A 17,865-nucleotide genomic window follows, 5' to 3' on the forward strand; every position below is an offset into this window, starting at 1 on the left:
AATCACAGCCCCAGGGAGAGCTATAAAAAACCAGCTCTACTCCCCGGATGTGAGCAGGTAGGGACATGGTGCCAAGGCTTGGTTCCCTGTGCTGAAAGAAGAGGCTTTCTTCTTTGGGGCACCTAGCCACCCTCAACTGGTAAGTGAGATTGCCCTTGTACTGGCCTGGGGCAAGAGGGAGTGCTCAGTAAATAAACAAGGCCCTGCTTGTTGGCGCAGAGCATAGTTTTGCTGTAGACCTGTTTGTTTCCCTCTGTGCCTTAGGAGGCTGCAAAGACTCTCAAACTGCCCAACTTTTTCACATTCAAATCCAGGACACGTGTCTTCCGGGACATGTTCCTGGGCGAGTCATGTGACCTGCACCTCGCCCTGAAGAAAGCGCTTTTTCGGGGCGAGAGCACAGTGCGAGAGCAAGTCACCCAAAATGGCCGCTGAAACCTCGCACTGAGAAACAGAATGTCCCATTTGGGGGGGGGGTACTTGGCAAGTGTGGACTCTGTGCATCAGCAACTGTAGCCCATTGTCACAAAGGGCGAAACTAAACAATAAATTAAATGCATGTGTGCCTTTTGAAAAAACAACGTGGGAATTGGTGGGAATATTGTGTGTGTTCTTGACCACTTTTGCTGTGGTCTCAGTGAAAATTGCCTTCCTATTAAACCTGCTATTTATCCTGGACCACAAGCTGTAATTGGTGCCAGTGGCACCTTCCTTCCTAAGGGAAATAGCAACTTCAAGAAGCAATTTTCACTGGGACTGAAGTCCAAAGGGTAAAGGGTTAAATCTCCCGCCACTGTTTTATTTTTAAAGTTAAGTAAACACAAAGCGCACTCATAATGTATTGCCTACTTTGGCCCAAATACACACTTGGCCAAATAGATTCATGTTTGCTCATTCTGAGATTTATATAACTGACTCACACCTGGTTTGTCTGCCTCTACTTTGGGTCACTCATCTCTTTTACTATGAGTGTGGCTTTCCTCTTTCGTGGCAACAGAATTATGGCCACAGCTTTTGCCACAAGGTAAGGCCATTCGTCTTTCAGCACACCTAGGGAGCAGATGTCTTGCAGTAATGTGCCTATAGAGCAAATATTTATTTATTTCTAAAATTTATACCCCTCCCTTCAGTGGCCAGTTGGCATTCCTGCCTTACAAAACAACTTTGCAAAGCAAATAGCTATGGATGGCTTGAACAAATGAACCAAACCACATTTCAAGAGGAAGTCATATCTTCCTCCCTTCCAATCTGGCTTGTGGATGTGCTTCCCTGGCTTTATATACAGTGATCAGTTGGGGCAGAGGTTTCCTCCCTTTTTAAGTCCATGGCTCCCTTGACCAACTACATTCTTTCTGCAGCACCCCTGTGGGGCTCAGGAGCCCAGTTATGTCACCCCTTGCCTGAAGATCTGGCAGCCTCTCACCCTTTTTCGAACACCCTCCTTTGTGGAGTGTTCCCTCAGCCTCCTCTCCTCTCCCCTGGGCAGCTGCAGCTGCCGCCCCTGGTCTCTGAGTTGCCCCCCCCCAAGAGAGATGCCTCATCAAACTGCCCCACAGGGGCCTGGGAAGCAACCCCTGGCTGGCTACAGAGGCACCATTCGCCTGAGGAGCTTGTAGCAAGGACTGCTGCAACAAACAGCTGTGCAAGCCTTTGGGAGGCAGAGATGCAAGAGGGCATCAGGAGGGAGGGAAGGAAAGAGGGACAGAGGCCAGTGTTGCCTGCAGCACCCCTGACTATTGTTCAAGGCACCCCAGGGTGCCATGGAACACTTGTTGAAAACCACTGAGTTGGGGGATTATTCTCAGAACACTCAGTCTTCCCAAGGGCAATTTTTCCTCTCTCCAAAGGCTGCAAAGATCTATGCCAACTATCTTTGGTCTTACATCTTCCACAGTAGTAAACATCATAACCTACAATCTAGAAACACCGTACCTTCTTTTGAAGACTACATTCTTAGAAGCTGGAAGAGGGAAGTATACAGGCCTGCTAAAACCCAGTGAACAATCCAATAAATTGGTTCTGTCGCCTCCTAACCCATCAGCATATGTGTGCATCTATGTTCAGTCAGCCTGTAGGTTGTTTGAAAGATAAGGTCACACTTCAGTACATTTGGGCTGGAGGCTAATAGGGCACTTAGGATGGCCTGCTTTGGGGGGCCAGGATCGACTATGGTTGATTTTCTGAGCTCAGTTGAATATTGAAGGGAGGGTGGGAACCTTACTTGGGACTTGGTCATCTCATGACATCGGTATCCGACTGGGTAAGTAAATACTGTTAAAGCTTAGTGATGCTGAGTGGAGCAGCTGAACTTGCTTGGAAAACAGGCCCACAGTGGGGATGGTTTGCTGAAAAGACACATGTAGTATTTTGTTTACAACGCTTCCTTGGATGGCTTTTGAACCCTCACTGCATGGATATTTTTTTTTAAAATAATATTTATTACTTTTCCAACAATTTAAACACTACAAAAACAATACAATACAATACAAAAACACTGCATAACACTAACACATTAAACTAACAAAACAAAACAAAAACAGTTAAACACTTCAAACAATTTCAATATCTTATCTTTCATTCACTTATTTCCACGACCTCCTCACACCTCCCTTTTTGTATTCCACTTCTGTTAATTGTTTCAGCAATTCCTTTCCATCTTCCTCTGTTTTCTATCCTATAATTATCTTAACACATTCTAACCTTATTTTTCCTTATAATTCTCTATTAATCTATTTATACTTAATTCCTTATAACATTTCTACTAAAGCCATATAACTTAATTCCAACATTTTTCTAACATTCATTAATTTTACAGTATTTCTGTAAATAGTCTTTAAACTTTTTCCAGTCTTCTTCCACCGACTCTTCTCCCTGGTCTCGGATTCTGCCAGTCATTTCCGCCAATTCCATATAGTCCATCAACTTCATCTGCCATTCTTCCCGGGTGGGTAAATCTTGTGTCTTCCAATACTTCGCGATGAGTATTCTTGCTGCTGTTGTTGCATACATAAAAAAAGTTCTATCCTTCTTTGGCACCAATTGGCCGACCATGCCCAGGAGACAGGCCTCTGGTTTCTTCAGGAAGGTATATTTGAATACCTTTTTCATTTCGTTATAAATCATCTCTCAGAATGTCTTAATCCTTGGGCATGTCGACCAAAGGTGAAAGAATGTACCTTCAGTCTCATTACATTTCCAACATTTATTATTGGGCAAATGGTAAATTTTTGCAAGCTTGACTGGTGTCATGTACCACCTATAAATCATTTTCATTAAATTTTCTCTTAGGGCATTACATACCGTGAATTTCATACCTGTGGTCCATAACTGTTCCCAGTCAGCCATCATTATGCTATGTCCAACATCTTGTGCCCATTTAATCATAGCTGATTTCACCATTTCATCCTGAGTGTTCCATTTCAACAGCAAGTTATACATTCTTGACAAATTCTTAATTTTTGGATCTAACAATTCTGTTTCCAATTTTGATTTTTCCTCCTGGAAACCAACTTTTTTGTCCAAATTGTATGCCTCCATTATTTGGTAATAATGGAGCCAATCTCTCACTTTATTTTTCAATTTTTCAAAGCTCTGCAATTTTATTCTGTCTCCATCTTGATCCAGAATTTCCCAATATTTCGGCCATTTGGCCTCCATATTGAGTTTTTTCTGTGCCTTCGCTTCCATTGGTGACAACCATCTTGGGGTTTTCTTTTCTAACAAATTCTTATATCTTATCCAGACATTAAACAATGCTTTTCTAACAAAATGATTTTTAAATGCTTTATGTGCTTTTACCTTATCGTACCACAAGTATGCATGCCAACCGAATACATTATTGAAACCTAGATCAAACACGTCAGTGCTTTCAAGAAGCAGCCATTCTCTCAGCCAGCAAAAAGCAGCTGATTCATAATAAAGTTTAAGGTCTGGCAGGGCAAATCCACCTCTTTCTTTGGCATCAGTTAGTATCTTAAATTTTATTCGAGGCTTCTTGCCCTGCCAAACAAATCTGGAAATATCTTTCTGCCACTTCTCCTCACTGCATGGATTTCAATCAGAGTGGTATTCAATTTTGCTTAGAGAGACAAGCTTTAGATTTATGATGGAAAGTTAAACTTCGGCGAGCAAGTAATTTAATTGCTAAACAACAGACACCATAACTTGCATGTTTTGGCTGCTATTAAATCTAAACTGCTGCTGCTAGCTGATTTTACACAACAAATGCATACAAATCTACAAATCGGACGATACCACCCCAGTGCCTCCCAATTTCTTTACAGTTTACACACAGTTGTTTTGCAGCCTTAAGTGTTGCGGGCAGCCTTCCTCTCAGATGCCAGTCCTTTCATACCATCTTCTGGGACTCCAGTGACTGGACAGTGTCCACTTTCCTCTTTGGACCTGCTGGGCCTTCCCCCTCTCATCTCCTTGTTTAGGAGGCTGTGATTTGCCTCCACTGAAGCAGAGCTCCCCTCCTCCATTTTCAGGCTGGATCTTCCCAATTTTCAGACTGAGCCCATTGCAGGTTTCAGACAGATCTTTCTGCAGCTTGCAGTTTTCAATTATCCCATTTTCCCTCCGAGTTCCTGAGTTCCCATGGCAACTGGAACTACTCAGCAGCCAGCCTTTCACCCTGGGTTAACTTTTAGTTGGCTACCACTCACACAAAATTCACCACTACATATGCTCTAGATTTGTTCTGCAGAGAAACAGCTTTGGTCAGTTGACATATCCCACAGTATGGCTGTTTTCCGTTTTCTTATTCTTTTTTGCCCAGTGGCGGTGGGGGGAGGCATGTAGTTTGCTCAGACATTCCTTTTCCTTGTCCAATTCCTCTTTGGGCTGTAAGGCCCTGACTGTTGTCTCAGCCAGTGCCCAGGACTTGCTGTTCAGGCTGGGCAGAAAAGCAAACAGCTTTCTGTGTTGTCATGGCAGTGGCAGGCCGGAGGGCTCAGGGAGGCTGCATTTACAGGGAAAGCTTGTGGAGCTTGGATTGGGAACCCCCTTTCGAAGACTCCAGGATGGCCAGGAATTAGGAAAGGGAGCTATGTGCTGCTTATGCCACCCCTTTACCTTTACCTATGCCACCCCTTGCTATCTTGTCCCTCTTGGAGTTGGCAGAGAGCATTTTTGAATGGGTGGACAGAACTGCTTGTGGCAATCTGCTGGATCCTGCAAATGAGAATACGATGTGAAAGCCCAGGGAAGTTGAGGGATGAGTTCCCTACCTCAATGTATGTTTGTCATTCATTATAGTTTGTATTGTCCTTCCCTCAGTCCTCAGTGGCCACTTGTCCATGTTTCCTTAGCTTGTTCATTTTGTGTGGGCCAATGCAAAGTTCTCCCCATCTGTCCATCAGGATATAGGGAGTTGACAGAGATTAGGCTGGAGCAAATGGAAACTGCGCCCCTATGTGGACGGGGATAACCTAATTTCTCTTGTCTATGCTCTGGTAACCTATAGGTTAGATTACTCCAATGTGTTGTACATTGGGCTGCCTCCGAAGACAGTTCAGTAACTTCAGCTGGTGCAGAATTCAGCTTATTACACTGATCCTGACCCGATTGCACTGGCTGCCAATTAGGTTTGGGCCCAATTCAAAGTGCTGGTTTTGACCTATAAAGCCTTAAAGGCTCAGGACCGCCATATCTCAAAGACTGCCTGTGATCATGATTTGAAACTCTTCTAAGTGTGCCTCCTTCATGAGAGGTCCAGAGGGTGGCAACATGAGATGAATGCTCTCCCCAGGGAGGCTCGCCTGCTGCCTTCGTTACATATTTTTAGGTGCCAGGCAAAAGCTTTTCATTATAACCAGGCCTTTGGCTGATTACTGTGTTTGTGGAAGAGGGGGGTGGTATTAGGTTTTGTTTCATTAAGTATTTTGTGTTTTTATTTTGTATTTTTATGTTGTGAATCACCCTGTGATCTTTGGATGAAGAGCAGTGTACAAATTTAATACATAAAATAGAATAAATAAACTTCAGGCCACCAGAGGGATGTCCCCAAGCTTTTCTACCTGTCAAGATTGCCCAGCTTGCAAACTCAGGAAACCAGGAATTTTGTTAGGCCCAAGCTAATACAAAAATTCCACTAGAGCTGTCTAACCAGACCTGCAAAAATTAAAGACTATCACCACACCTCACTGCATATCCCTGAAGAGTCAGATAGATAACAGCTAAAAGTTCACTCTCTGCCATCTGAGTCTTGAGCAGAAATATTGTGCAGTAACAGTTGAACAAGAAGGCTACATCGCTGGGCTTAGGTTTCCAGGCATTCCAGAATAAAGAACACTAGAAAATTGAGTGAGGTAGTTTCTGTACAATGCATATAAATAATATATAAGAGAGAACCTGGAAAAAGTAGAGATAAAAGAATACTGTAGACCTGGGAAAAATACAAGGCAGCATAAAACAACAAAACTATCAAACGTAGTCTAATATAAACCTACTTGACCTCACACCACAGGAACAAACATCACAAACAAGTGCTCAGGCATCAGGAAAAGGTGTGACACATGGACTAAAGGAATAACCCAAACATCTAGCAAATAACATAGCAACCAGACCAGAAGTTCCCAGCCAATCAGAGCTTATCTAGCCAGAGCCTTCCAGTACTTGAATATGTGCGTTCCCACAGAGGCACAGTTGCTGTTAATTAAGCAGGCTGCCATATTGGCCTTGAGCTATCAGCCTCAGTTAGATAACACAATTTCATCCTCCTTAACGAGAGCTACATTTCTCACCAGAAACAAGATTGTCCAGTTACCCAGGGAGGGGGGCAGGTGGCTGCAGAAAGTAAACTTTGATCAGTGCCTAAGCAAAATAAAAGCTTTTCTGGACGCTACCCAGTTTGCTTCTAGGCATTGTTGGACAGGTGTGGATTCTTGGACCTCGTTGATCATTAATTCTACATAGTTTTCCTGGGCTTCCTGAGTTGGACTAAAATATTTTTGTCTGGTACAAAAGATGATTCTGGGTGTTAAGGAATCTTGTGGGAGTAATATTTGGATAAGGTCAGGAACTACCAGGGACTTTGCCGAATTTAAAGTCTCATTCTTCTAACTACATGAAACTCCAGTTTTCTGAGTTAGAATACATTATTTATCCTTTTCATTAGATAATCAGGCATCTTTAATATACCATTAAATGTGAGATTATTAAGATTCTGCTGGAGTTGCTTGATTGGGTATTTACATACAAGTTTTGGACTTCTCTTTCAACCTTTGATCTAGCCTTCTGTTCTGCTTTTGGACAATACTATATATTACAAATGAGGGTGTCCAAACCATCAAATGGTAAGTTAAGAACCACAACCATCTGGCCCATAGCTGTGCCCCGAGGTTGTATGAATTACTCTCAACATAACAGCTCTGCTTGAGGGTACAGAACCGACTTGAATGCCATCTGTATAAACATTGTCCCGTCCTTATTTCCCTCGATGTTTTGCAGTGAGACCTGCTGACAAAATCTTAGATAGGGAGGGGAAAAGACTTTTCTTAGATCTGCCCGGAATTTACTGGTAAGAGGAAATGGTTGGTTGGAACCTGACAGAAGGCCAATGTTTAAGATATCTATTTTCAGCTTGGCAAAGGGTAAGTGTGGGCAGTTAGCAGAATCTGCAGATGACACACACTGATGGAGTAGTTTAGTGTGAGCAACAGGAAGTTGTCTTCAGTGAATTGTTTCTCAATAGAGGAAAAAGACATGCTCGTGCTAAGCCACTTTGCAGGTTCCTGTGTTGTTTTGTTGTGGCTCCCAATTCCTTGGTGAAAGGGCAGAAAGGGGTATGATAAAAGGTGGGTCTAACTGCTTGTTGAATTAGTCCGTCACTAGTCCATTGGGCACCAGAATAGCACTTGTGTACATTAGGGATAGCATGAGTGGCAGATGTCATCTAGTAAACTCTGTCTGTCTGTCTCTGCTAGATGCCAGCCTGGACTGATTGGAGAGCACTGCCAGTTTCAAGACCCTTGCCATCAGTCACCTTGCGCTAATGGGGGATCATGTGAGAGCACTCTGCGTGATGGCACTGTGCACTACCAGTGCACCTGTCCCAAGGGCTTTCGAGGTAAGAATATGCAATGTGGTGAGATGCAGCGTGTGTCTTTGTGTAGAAGCTCTACAGGCGTTTCATATTCCTGATAAAGATTGCTTTGCTGGGAGATGGGAATGCACATTCTCCAGGGAGGATGGGTCCAGATTGTAGGTGAGAAAATTGGCCTTCTGGGGAAGAAGTAACCTTCTAGGTCACTTGGTACATCATCTTCCATTTAGGTCAAGACTGCTCTCTGTTTGATGCCTGCGCCAGCAAGCCGTGTGTCAATGGTGGCCGCTGCACCAACTGGAATGGCCGCTATAACTGTACATGCCCATCAGGTTACCAGGGCCGCAACTGCCGGAGTGATGTGGATGAATGTCGGGTGCCTGGCCTATGCCAGCATGGGGGTACCTGTATCAACACACCTGGCTCCTTCCACTGCCAGTGTCAAGCTGGCTACACAGGGCAGCAGTGTGAGAGCATCTCCACACCTTGCGCCCCCTCTCAGTGTCTCAACGGCGGCACTTGCCGTCAGACAGGGGAACTCAGCTACGAGTGTGCTTGCTTACCTGGTGAGTGAACAATTTGCAAAGTGTACCTTTGCTTGTACCTTCTGTAAGGGAGTGGGATGGAGTACTAAGCAGGTAGATTTTAGGGTGGGACGATCCCTCAGGGCAGCTGGGCGTAGAGTTACACTTGGGACTCAAGCTTGACCCTTTTCTCTGGCTACACCGTGGCATGCTTCACTATTCTCCTGTCAGGAAGCTCATGGGAAGCTGTTGAGAGCTTTGGTGGAGCAGGAAGGAAACAATCTAGGCAGTGGGAGGAAGCGGGGGAACTTGGCAGCCAGCACATGTGGCTTTGACTGCAGGAGCCAGAGTGTAGTGGAAGGCTCAGCTAATTCTTCTTCCTTGTTCTAGTCGGAGATTTGGAACAAGTAGAGCTTAGAATAGAGGAGGGGCGCTGCATTGCTCAGGGGCTCAGTGTGACTCTGTGGTGTTTACCAAGCCTTGTCAAGCTTGAAACTGTCCTCCTGTGGCCAATGGAATTGACACCTAGGAAAGTGTGCAAAAGATTACAACCCATAGTTGCACATTAGGGATGGAATGGTGGGTTGTTGGGAGGATTTTTCTTTCTCTACTAGCAACAGTTTTTCTACAGTTACTGGCTGGGCTAAAATCTCCCTTTCTCCCTTTTCAGGCTTCAAGGGACACAACTGTGAGATTAACATAGATGATTGCCCAGGCCACATGTGCATGAATGGAGGCACTTGTGTGGATGGTGTCAACACTTATAACTGCCAGTGTCCCCCAGAGTGGACAGGTACTGCATTATTATTGGTCCAGGAACCAGAATGTGATTGGAACAGCCTAGGATTTTAAGGGCCTTAATAGGAAACATAGGGAGCTATCTAGGATTTGGGCAGAGATGGGAAATGTTCTTTTCTTCTCCATACAGCGTTAACTTAATATTAGCCTCTAAGTCAGGAAGGCCAACTGTTTTAGAGAATGAGTTAAGAAATATTACCTTATTCTAGTTTGGGAAAACACTGGCTTTAATCTGGCTTGGTGCATGGTGGGCAAAGGAAAAGGCAACTCAGGGTTGTGAGGGTGGAGGTATTGGGGTGCATGGGGGAAGGAGAGGTGGTGCTGCAGCTGTTAGGCCATCCCTGATGAGAAGGTCTTTTAGTGAACTAAGCCCCACCTTCTTTGCACTGTAGGCCAGCACTGCAATGAGGATGTGGATGAATGCCAGCTGCAACCCAACGCCTGCCACAATGGAGGCACCTGCTTCAATACCAATGGGGGGCATTCATGCGTTTGCGTCAACGGCTGGACAGGGGAAAGCTGCAGTGAGAACATTGATGACTGTCAGACAGCGGTCTGCTTCCATGGTGCTACCTGCCATGACCGTGTGGCTTCCTTCTACTGCGCATGTCCTATGGGCAAGACAGGTAACTGGCTCCTACCTTGCATAATGTGTCCACGTCATATGTTTTTATTCTGGCCAACTGGTTTGGGCAGAATTTTTGAAGGGTTTGGTCAGCGTAAAAAGAATAGAGTGGATTAAAGGGATATTGGATAACAAGGATAGGGTGTCAATCAGAAATGGAAGGACATTGCTGAACATGAACAACATATGGAAATTGATACCCCTTGTCCATAAATTCCATCCCATTCTCTACACTCCTCCTTTTTTGCTGTCAAGTGGTTGCCTTTCATGGCCTTTTCTCTTCCAGGCCTTCTTTGTCACTTGGACGATGCCTGTGTCAGTAACCCTTGCCATGAGGATGCCATTTGTGACACCAACCCAATGAATGGGCGTGCCATCTGCACATGCCCACCAGGTTTTACCGGAGGGGCCTGCGACCAGGATGTGGATGAGTGCTCCATTGGTAAGACAGCTGCACCCTTTTGCAATTCCAAAAGGTGAAGGAAGGAGGACTGCCTCTCTAACATGTGAGAGGGGTTACTGAGATGGACTTTTGCCAGCTCTTTGGGTTGGGATATTGACAAGTAAAACACTTGAGAGAAGGATCTGCTTCTGCTGGTATGCCCTTCTCGTTCCTTGTCTGGGTTTATCCCTTAAGTCAGGGGTGCACAACCTGCGGCCCTCCACATGTTGTTAGACTACACCTCCCATTATCCCTGATCACTGGCTATGTTGGCTGGGGCTGATGGGAGTTGTAGTCCAAAAACATTTGGAGGTTCGCAGATTATGCACCCCTGCCTTAAGTGAAGGCAGAGAAGAAGTAATTTTGAACCAGCCATGTTCACTTCATGTGCATTTGCCTTCTCCAGGAGCCAATCCTTGTGAGCATTTCGGAAAGTGTGTGAACACGCAAGGCTCCTTCCGGTGTGAGTGTGGACGTGGCTACACAGGTCCCCGCTGTGAGACAGACATCAATGAGTGCCTCTCCATGCCTTGCCAGAATGATGCTACCTGCCTTGATCGCATTGGCGAGTTTACCTGCATCTGCATGTCAGGTGAGTTTCCTGGCTCTGGGGAGCAGAGTGCTCATCCTATCCAAGACTGCATCTTGGGTAGCATGAGATGTGGGGAGAGAGTAGGTAGGCGACTGGATATGCAAGAATTGAGGTAAAATTCCCTGCTAAGTATGGGCTCCCTGAGTGGGCTTAGATAAGTCACTTCCTTATTTCAATTTGCTTTTAAAAGTGGAAATGTCAGTGACCTGTTTCAGAGCTGTTGTGAAGCTCTGTGTAAAGTGTAGATCATTCAAAAAATGTTATGTAAATGATTGTAGAGCAGCCTCTGCTCTTGGGCTCCCTAAAGCTTCCTGTCCCAAGTACAGTGGTACCTCGGGTTAAGAACTTAATTAGTTCTGGAGGTCTGTTCTTAACCTGAAACTGTTCTTAAGCTGAAGCACCACTTTAGCTAATGGAGCCTCCCACTGCCGCTGCATGATTTCTGTTCTCATCTTGAAGCAAAGTTCTTAACCCGAGGTACTATTTCTGGGTTAGTGGAGTCTGTAACCTGAAGCGTCTGTAACCCAAGGTACCACTGTATCTTGTCTGCCAGGTGTTAGCATACCTGACTGATCTACACTGAGGCTCTGTGGAGTGGCTTTCTTTTTGCTCTTCACATGTTCTAGACACTTGAGACAGGAGGTGCCTCTCAGACTATGACACTTCCATGTCTCGTTGGCTGTGCCTGTTCTTTTTTGAGTATATCAGCAGGAAGTTTCTTTCACACTGCCTGCTCCTCTTAGGCCTGGATTCTTCAGTGTGTGGGTGGTATTCTCCAAACTAAGAGATGTGCGTGGGCAGGGGGGATACAATAGTTAGATTGGTATGAGACTGTTGTGGGAATAGCCACAAGGTATAGCAGTCTAACCTGCGCCTTTCCCTGCTAGATTCCAGGCTTTGTATTCCCCACAGTTACAAAGCAAGAACATGTTTGGTTTGTACTTTCAGTAGAGCTGGCAAATACAGATTCAGGAGAAGGGCCCAGAAAGGTTCAGGAAGCAAGATACTATTGTGAATAGTGGAGGCTTCGTTCAGGGTCCCTGGAGGAATATTCTGCTGTTTCATCTCCCCCGCCCCCCTGCCCCCAAATGGCATTGCAATTCTGTGGGCTTGGGATGAGGAACAAGCCGAGATCCTTAGAAGCGGTTTGGTGGCTGAAGAAAGCATATACATATGGAGGAATCCCTGGAAAGTGAGGGATGACTATACAGCTGTCCCTCCTCCCATTGTGGCAGAGCTATAGGACTGGGGTGCTGGGTAAATCGATACAATGTTCATACAGACAGTGGGAGTGCAGCATTGTGCTTGGAATATTAATGGTGGGGCCGGCCTGGCGGGTGATGTGAATTGACTGTGCTTTGTGTTTCCGTTACCCCATATAGGGAGGAACATTCTCCTTGCTTGCTCACTCATTGGTTAATGCTGGCTTTTTGTAAAAAAATAAATAAATAAAAATCTGGGGGAGGGGTGGGTCCTGCTATCTGAGAATGGCTTTGGTCTAGGGGCGAGAGAACTTGGTTTTAGTGTTGCACTGCTGTGCTTAGCCCAGTATTGATGCATTCTGGAGTCATTTCCCCCAGGATCAGGATGAAGCAAGAGGGTTGAAGTATTGCCTAGATATTTGGCAAGCAGCTCCAAAAACTAGGAGCCCAGCACACAGTGGAGTGCCTCTCCTACAAAATCACCTTCCCAAAGCGGAAACATTAAATCTTAAAAAGTTTTTGACTGGGACATGGAGTGTTAGTTTGAATGCTCTTCTACTTCTTGGTTGGAAAACAGTTCTGGAAAGCAAGTTGTTTTGTGTGTAGCCCCAATTCTTGAAACCCAAATCAACATTTTCACTAGTGTGTCATCTCTGACTCCTGTTACTCCTGCAGTCCTCACAATTCTTGAAACTCATCTCCCCTCCCTACTGCTAGCCTCACATCTTCAATTCCATTCATTGAGACAAAGTGTTGCACCAGACACATGTAACCAAACTGTTCCAAGCATAGCTTTTCTTGCGAGGAATCCTATTCAGAATAAGGGAATTTCCCTTTTAAGAAGGGAAACATTGATTGCTATGGTTCCAAGCTCCCCCACATAGCCTCAGCTCTCCTCCTTTTTATGGTGTAAGCTCCAGAGCTACATCACCCTCCCATTCCTCCTATGTCACTGGAACTTCCTCTCACAATTCCCAGCTTTGTTTATTTTATCTGTTGAGAGAAGCAGAGTATTCAACTCTCCCCCCACTGTTCTCTCCCTCTTTCTTTTCCATCCCGTCATTTCCTGCCAAGGAGCTTCTTACTTTCCCATTACTTTTTCCCAATGTGGATGAAATAAGCAAGGCGTGTGGGCATATCTTTTATATCAGAGTTGCCTACCCTGTAGCTTTCCAGGTGTTGTTGTATTCTAACTCCCATCAGCACCAGCCAGGATGGGCCATGGTCAGAGATTATGGGAGTTGCAGTCCAGCAACATCTGGAAGACCAAAGGTTCTCCACCCTTCCTTTCTACACAGTATCAGAGGCAAGAAGATTCTCTGCCTCAAGGATACTTGGAGGAAGTGAGCTATGTAGGGTTATTGAGTCACAACCATTTTAGGTTTTTCCTCTACTACCCCCAAGGATTTGGGAAACCTGGCTCTGGTGAGCTAGAACTATGAGATTAGAAGTTGCCTTCACTCTTGAGATTTCCCCCTTGCATAGAGATTTCTCTCCAAATTGGAAACAGGAGTTTCCTCCCACAAAATGCTGCATTCTCTTACCACCCCCTCAGAGATGAAGATACAAGCAAACTCCTGGAGACACTGCCCATTAAAAAGGTTCATATGGAGACAAATTTTAAGTGCCTTCTTATGTGAGAAAATTCTGCCCCTCCTGTCTCCACTTTGGTAGGGGGAGTAGCTTAAGGGAGTGGAGATGGCGTCTCAGCCAGGAGCTGAGACTGATACTATTAGGCTGTAGCAACTCAGACCCTCTATGAGTAGTCAAGGAAAGTGGGGGTGGGCCTTGATTATTTCCTCAGTGCTGCTTGCCAGCAAACTATTCATCGGAGAAGCAGACTTCACTGTTTTTATTACAGTGGCGAAGGGCTGGGAATAGCAAAGCCTGGAGGGTTAGTCATGCAATTCTGTGCCTTTATAGCTGCAAGGATTCCTTGGAGCATGTGTACACAGACCAGCAGTTGGGCAAATTCAGGATGGTCATTCTTCTATTGACCAGAGCCTGCTTAACCCCCTTGCCTAGAGAATCAGGATACCGTTGTGCTAACCTTATGCATGGCATGTCCAGTGCCTCACTTTTACTCCTTTCTGTTATGGCTGCCTTTCTCACCTCCACAGCGAGACGGAGGACTCATACCGCAGCGGTAGAACACATTCTTTGCAGAAGTGGTCAGTCTTTGGTTAATAGACAGTCTTGGTCAAAAGAGCAGTCCCTAAACACCTTAGAAGGTACTGCTAGTCAGAGTAGATAATACTGGGTTAGATAGACCCTACAGCCTCACTTGGTATAAGATAGCTCCGGATGTGTATTTTTGCACCCATAATTTCTGTGTGCATTAACTGCTTTATTTATTTTGTAATTGCATATTTTATTGTTGTTAACCTACCCTGGGAACTTTAGATAAAGAGCAGGTAATAAATTTAATAAAATAAATCAATAATAATGTGCCTAGTGTACTCCCCCCACCCCGAAAGAAAACTTTTTGATTTCCTTTTCTACCACTGGTTCCAGCTGCTGGCTGTATTTTCATCTGTTCTTTGTGTTCCTGCAGTTCTCTTATCAGGAACACGTAAGCAACTTGACTGTCGAGCCAAGTATTATCTACTCTTAAGTGGAAGCAGGGTTTTTAGGCAGAGGTCTTTCACATACCCTACTTCCTGATTCTTTTAACCTGAAGATGCCAGGGGTTGATCCTGGGATCTTCAGCTTGCAAAACATGTGGCCCATCACTGAGCTGTCGTGACACGGAAGGAGCGGGAACAGAACTTCTGCTTAATTGAAAATGGAATAAGCTCGGCAGTTGCACAGATTATATAAACATTGCTTTGAATTAGTAGAACTAACACATGATCAAGTTTGATGCATGGAATGCTTACTCCACCATCAGTAAACTTAAGACAGTTGTGTTAGGATAGGTGCTGTATGTACCATAATGGTAAAGTGGGGATGTGGGGAAATATTGGAGAGGAAGGAATGGGATGCAGGGAGACTTGTAGAGACAGCAAAGATGGAGTTGGAGTTTTGGGGGAATCCCCCCCCCTTCTTCCTACTAGAAGGGCCTTAAACTGTCTGTCTGATCATTTTTACCTCTTAAAGTTAGTAACTATAAGGAACCAGCTTTAAAAATTGGGATTTTGTTTTTAATGCCTTGTATTTGAAGCAAAAGGCTGTTATTTATTGTGCACCATTGCCATGTAATAATAAGCTCGTATTCCTAGGCGTGAGCCTGCCAGGATGAGATGGACCCCTTTGTCTCACTGTGGTTGTGGTGCTACAGTGATGGACACACTGGTGAGTCTAATCATTGTAATAACAAATGGTTCCTCTTGGTTGCAGGTTTCAGTGGCACTTACTGTGAGATCAACATCAACGAGTGTGAGAGTAATCCCTGTGTCAACGGTGGCGTCTGTAAGGATATTGTCAATGGATTCAGCTGTACCTGTCCCTCCGGTAAGCCAAGGGCTTTTTCCAGCAAGGAGATAAATGGCACTGCATCATTCTCTTACCTGTCCTCCCTGCCTGGCATAGCACAGGTGAACTTGAGCCTGTCCCCCACAGGGCTCCTTCTCAGGCCTCTTAAAATAGTCTGCATGTTTGTGTGTATCTGAAACCTGCCCAGACCTTACTTTGATAAAGCTGGTGAGCATATGCCCTGTTTGTAAGGAGCCTTGCTTTCATCCCTTCTCCTGAGGTTAGGAAATGTCTGCCCCTTGTGTGAATTCAGCTGAATTTGAGTCTCTTAAGTTGAGCTGTGCTGTAGTTTTTCATGAGCTCACACTGCCCCTTGTGCTTCCTTTCATCCCTTGCACTGTGGTACAGTTTGTGTAAGTTTTCTTTGCTGAGCTAGGAGTCCAGCTTGGGGAATTCTTTGTCAGTGTATGGGATGCAACTGTAGCCCTAAGGAGAGTGTGTTCAGCTCATTCCCCAGGACTTGCTCCGCTTTTCTGCTACCAAGCGGGTGGGGGGTCCTGTCCTCCATTCAGTTGCTTCCACGGCTGATTGACAGACAGGCCTATAGCTTGCTGTGTGGGAGCTGGGACAATGGTATCTTTGTTCCCCCAGCCTGTCGCACAGGCCCCTGAACCCAATTTACATGTGGGGCAGACACCGCAAAGCCCCCTGTGGAGAGGAGGGGGAGAGAACATTGAGAGCCTTTGCTATAGGCCTCTGGTGGTAGGGCTGCGCTGTGCAACCAGGATGAAGTTTGAGGACTCCTGCCCCACATAATTTTTCCTCCCAATGCGAACCTGTTTTCTCTTTATCTGGAGCTTTCAGTCCAAACTATCATTTTATTCGAGGCTTGCTCTAGCTGTGTACCCACTTCAGACACTTAGCTTGAGAACGAGTATACACTTAATTCTTTTGCCAGCCTCGCTTGTGCCCTTTTCAGACATACTTGTAAAGTCCTCTGTTACCTCTAACAGCTGGGAACTTCCAAGTACACAAGCTTTTTTCACTCAGCTCTATGTGAAACCCAGCTAGGGAACAAGAGGTGGCTATACGTATAGTTCCACTCTTCCACTGCAGCACTGAGCATCCATTTCCCTGCTCCTTTTTATATATAGTGCAAATGTTAGTGTAAGATTCTTATCCATCGGAGTGGATAACAAGTGTTCTTTCTGTGTGTGTTGTTTGGATCTTCTCTTGTGTATATTGGGTGAAATGCAACACGTATGTTAATGTTGCCAGACTGAGTGCATGTTCCTCATTTTGTTGGTCCATCTGGTTTGTTTGACTACTTTTTCTTTCTGGGTTCAGGCTTCTCAGGCTCCATGTGCCAGATTGACATCGATGAGTGTGCCAGCACACCATGCCAGAATGGTGCAAAGTGTGTGGACCGGCCCAATGCCTACGAGTGCCGTTGTACAGAAGGTAATTGCTCTCTGCAATGAGTTATTGCCTTCCATGCTCTTCTGTGCTGCTGGAGAGGGAATTGTTTCAAGTCATGAGGATGTTGTGTTGACGACTGCACAAGGATAATTAGAATCTGATGCAGTCGAGAGAAAATTTTCTCCAAAACATCCTTTACACCTGCCTTTCGTGGGTGCCATTTTTTAGAAGCTCGGGCTGGGTGTGATGTGAGCTTTCTCCCCAATCCATGTTCTTTCATCTGTGAACATTTTTTAGGGAAGGTGTCAAATCACTTTCTAACTTTGGTATCAAGCCTTCAGCAAAATAACTTCTCTATTCCTGATTCCCAGATAGTTGTGAAAGATCAAGATCAAATTGATGCTTGCAGGGGCTCTGTTTTATTTCCTTTTAGATGACTTTGGTTTAAATATGAGCACAGAATGTAACACCATGAAATTCCCAAGGAAGCTTATTGTGTTCTGAAACCTAGTGGTGCACAGTGCATGCCACAACACATCATAAAGAGAACTAATATTCCCATGAATTAAAGGAAATGGACTTGGGAGAGTAGGATTTTTTTAACAGACTGCAAGAAACTCCTACACAGAATGGGTTTTAGGATAAGGGGAAAGGAAGCCAAATTAGTGCACACAGTTCATTCACATTGTGGAAAGGAGAAAGGAGGGTTAGGTTACTCCTCATTTTTTGTTGAGTTTCTTAATTGATGTATCTAACTTGCTTGATAAACATGAAGTGGCATCCCTTCTCAGTTGCTCAGACA

General features: G+C 45.0%; 1 protein-coding gene across 4 annotated transcripts in view; it reads left to right on the forward strand.

Moving 5' to 3' along the window:
• The window catches only part of NOTCH3 (notch receptor 3), a 58,933-nt gene that overhangs the window by 19,727 nt on the left and 21,341 nt on the right, over positions 1–17,865 (forward strand). For all 4 annotated transcript variants that reach the window (XM_080996515.1, XM_080996516.1, XM_080996517.1 and 1 more), the window contains exons 3-10: positions 7,929–8,071; positions 8,278–8,613; positions 9,242–9,364; positions 9,762–9,995; positions 10,281–10,436; positions 10,843–11,028; positions 15,570–15,683; positions 16,992–17,105. In XM_080996515.1, coding sequence (XP_080852641.1) covers positions 7,929–8,071; positions 8,278–8,613; positions 9,242–9,364; positions 9,762–9,995; positions 10,281–10,436; positions 10,843–11,028; positions 15,570–15,683; positions 16,992–17,105 — 1,406 coding nt within the window. The remainder of the gene's footprint in view (positions 1–7,928; positions 8,072–8,277; positions 8,614–9,241; positions 9,365–9,761; positions 9,996–10,280; positions 10,437–10,842; positions 11,029–15,569; positions 15,684–16,991; positions 17,106–17,865) is intronic.

The sequence above is a fragment of the Podarcis pityusensis genome (genome assembly GCF_964106645.2).
Source record: "Podarcis pityusensis genome assembly, chromosome: 2".
NCBI classification, from domain to species: domain Eukaryota; kingdom Metazoa; phylum Chordata; class Lepidosauria; order Squamata; family Lacertidae; genus Podarcis; species Podarcis pityusensis.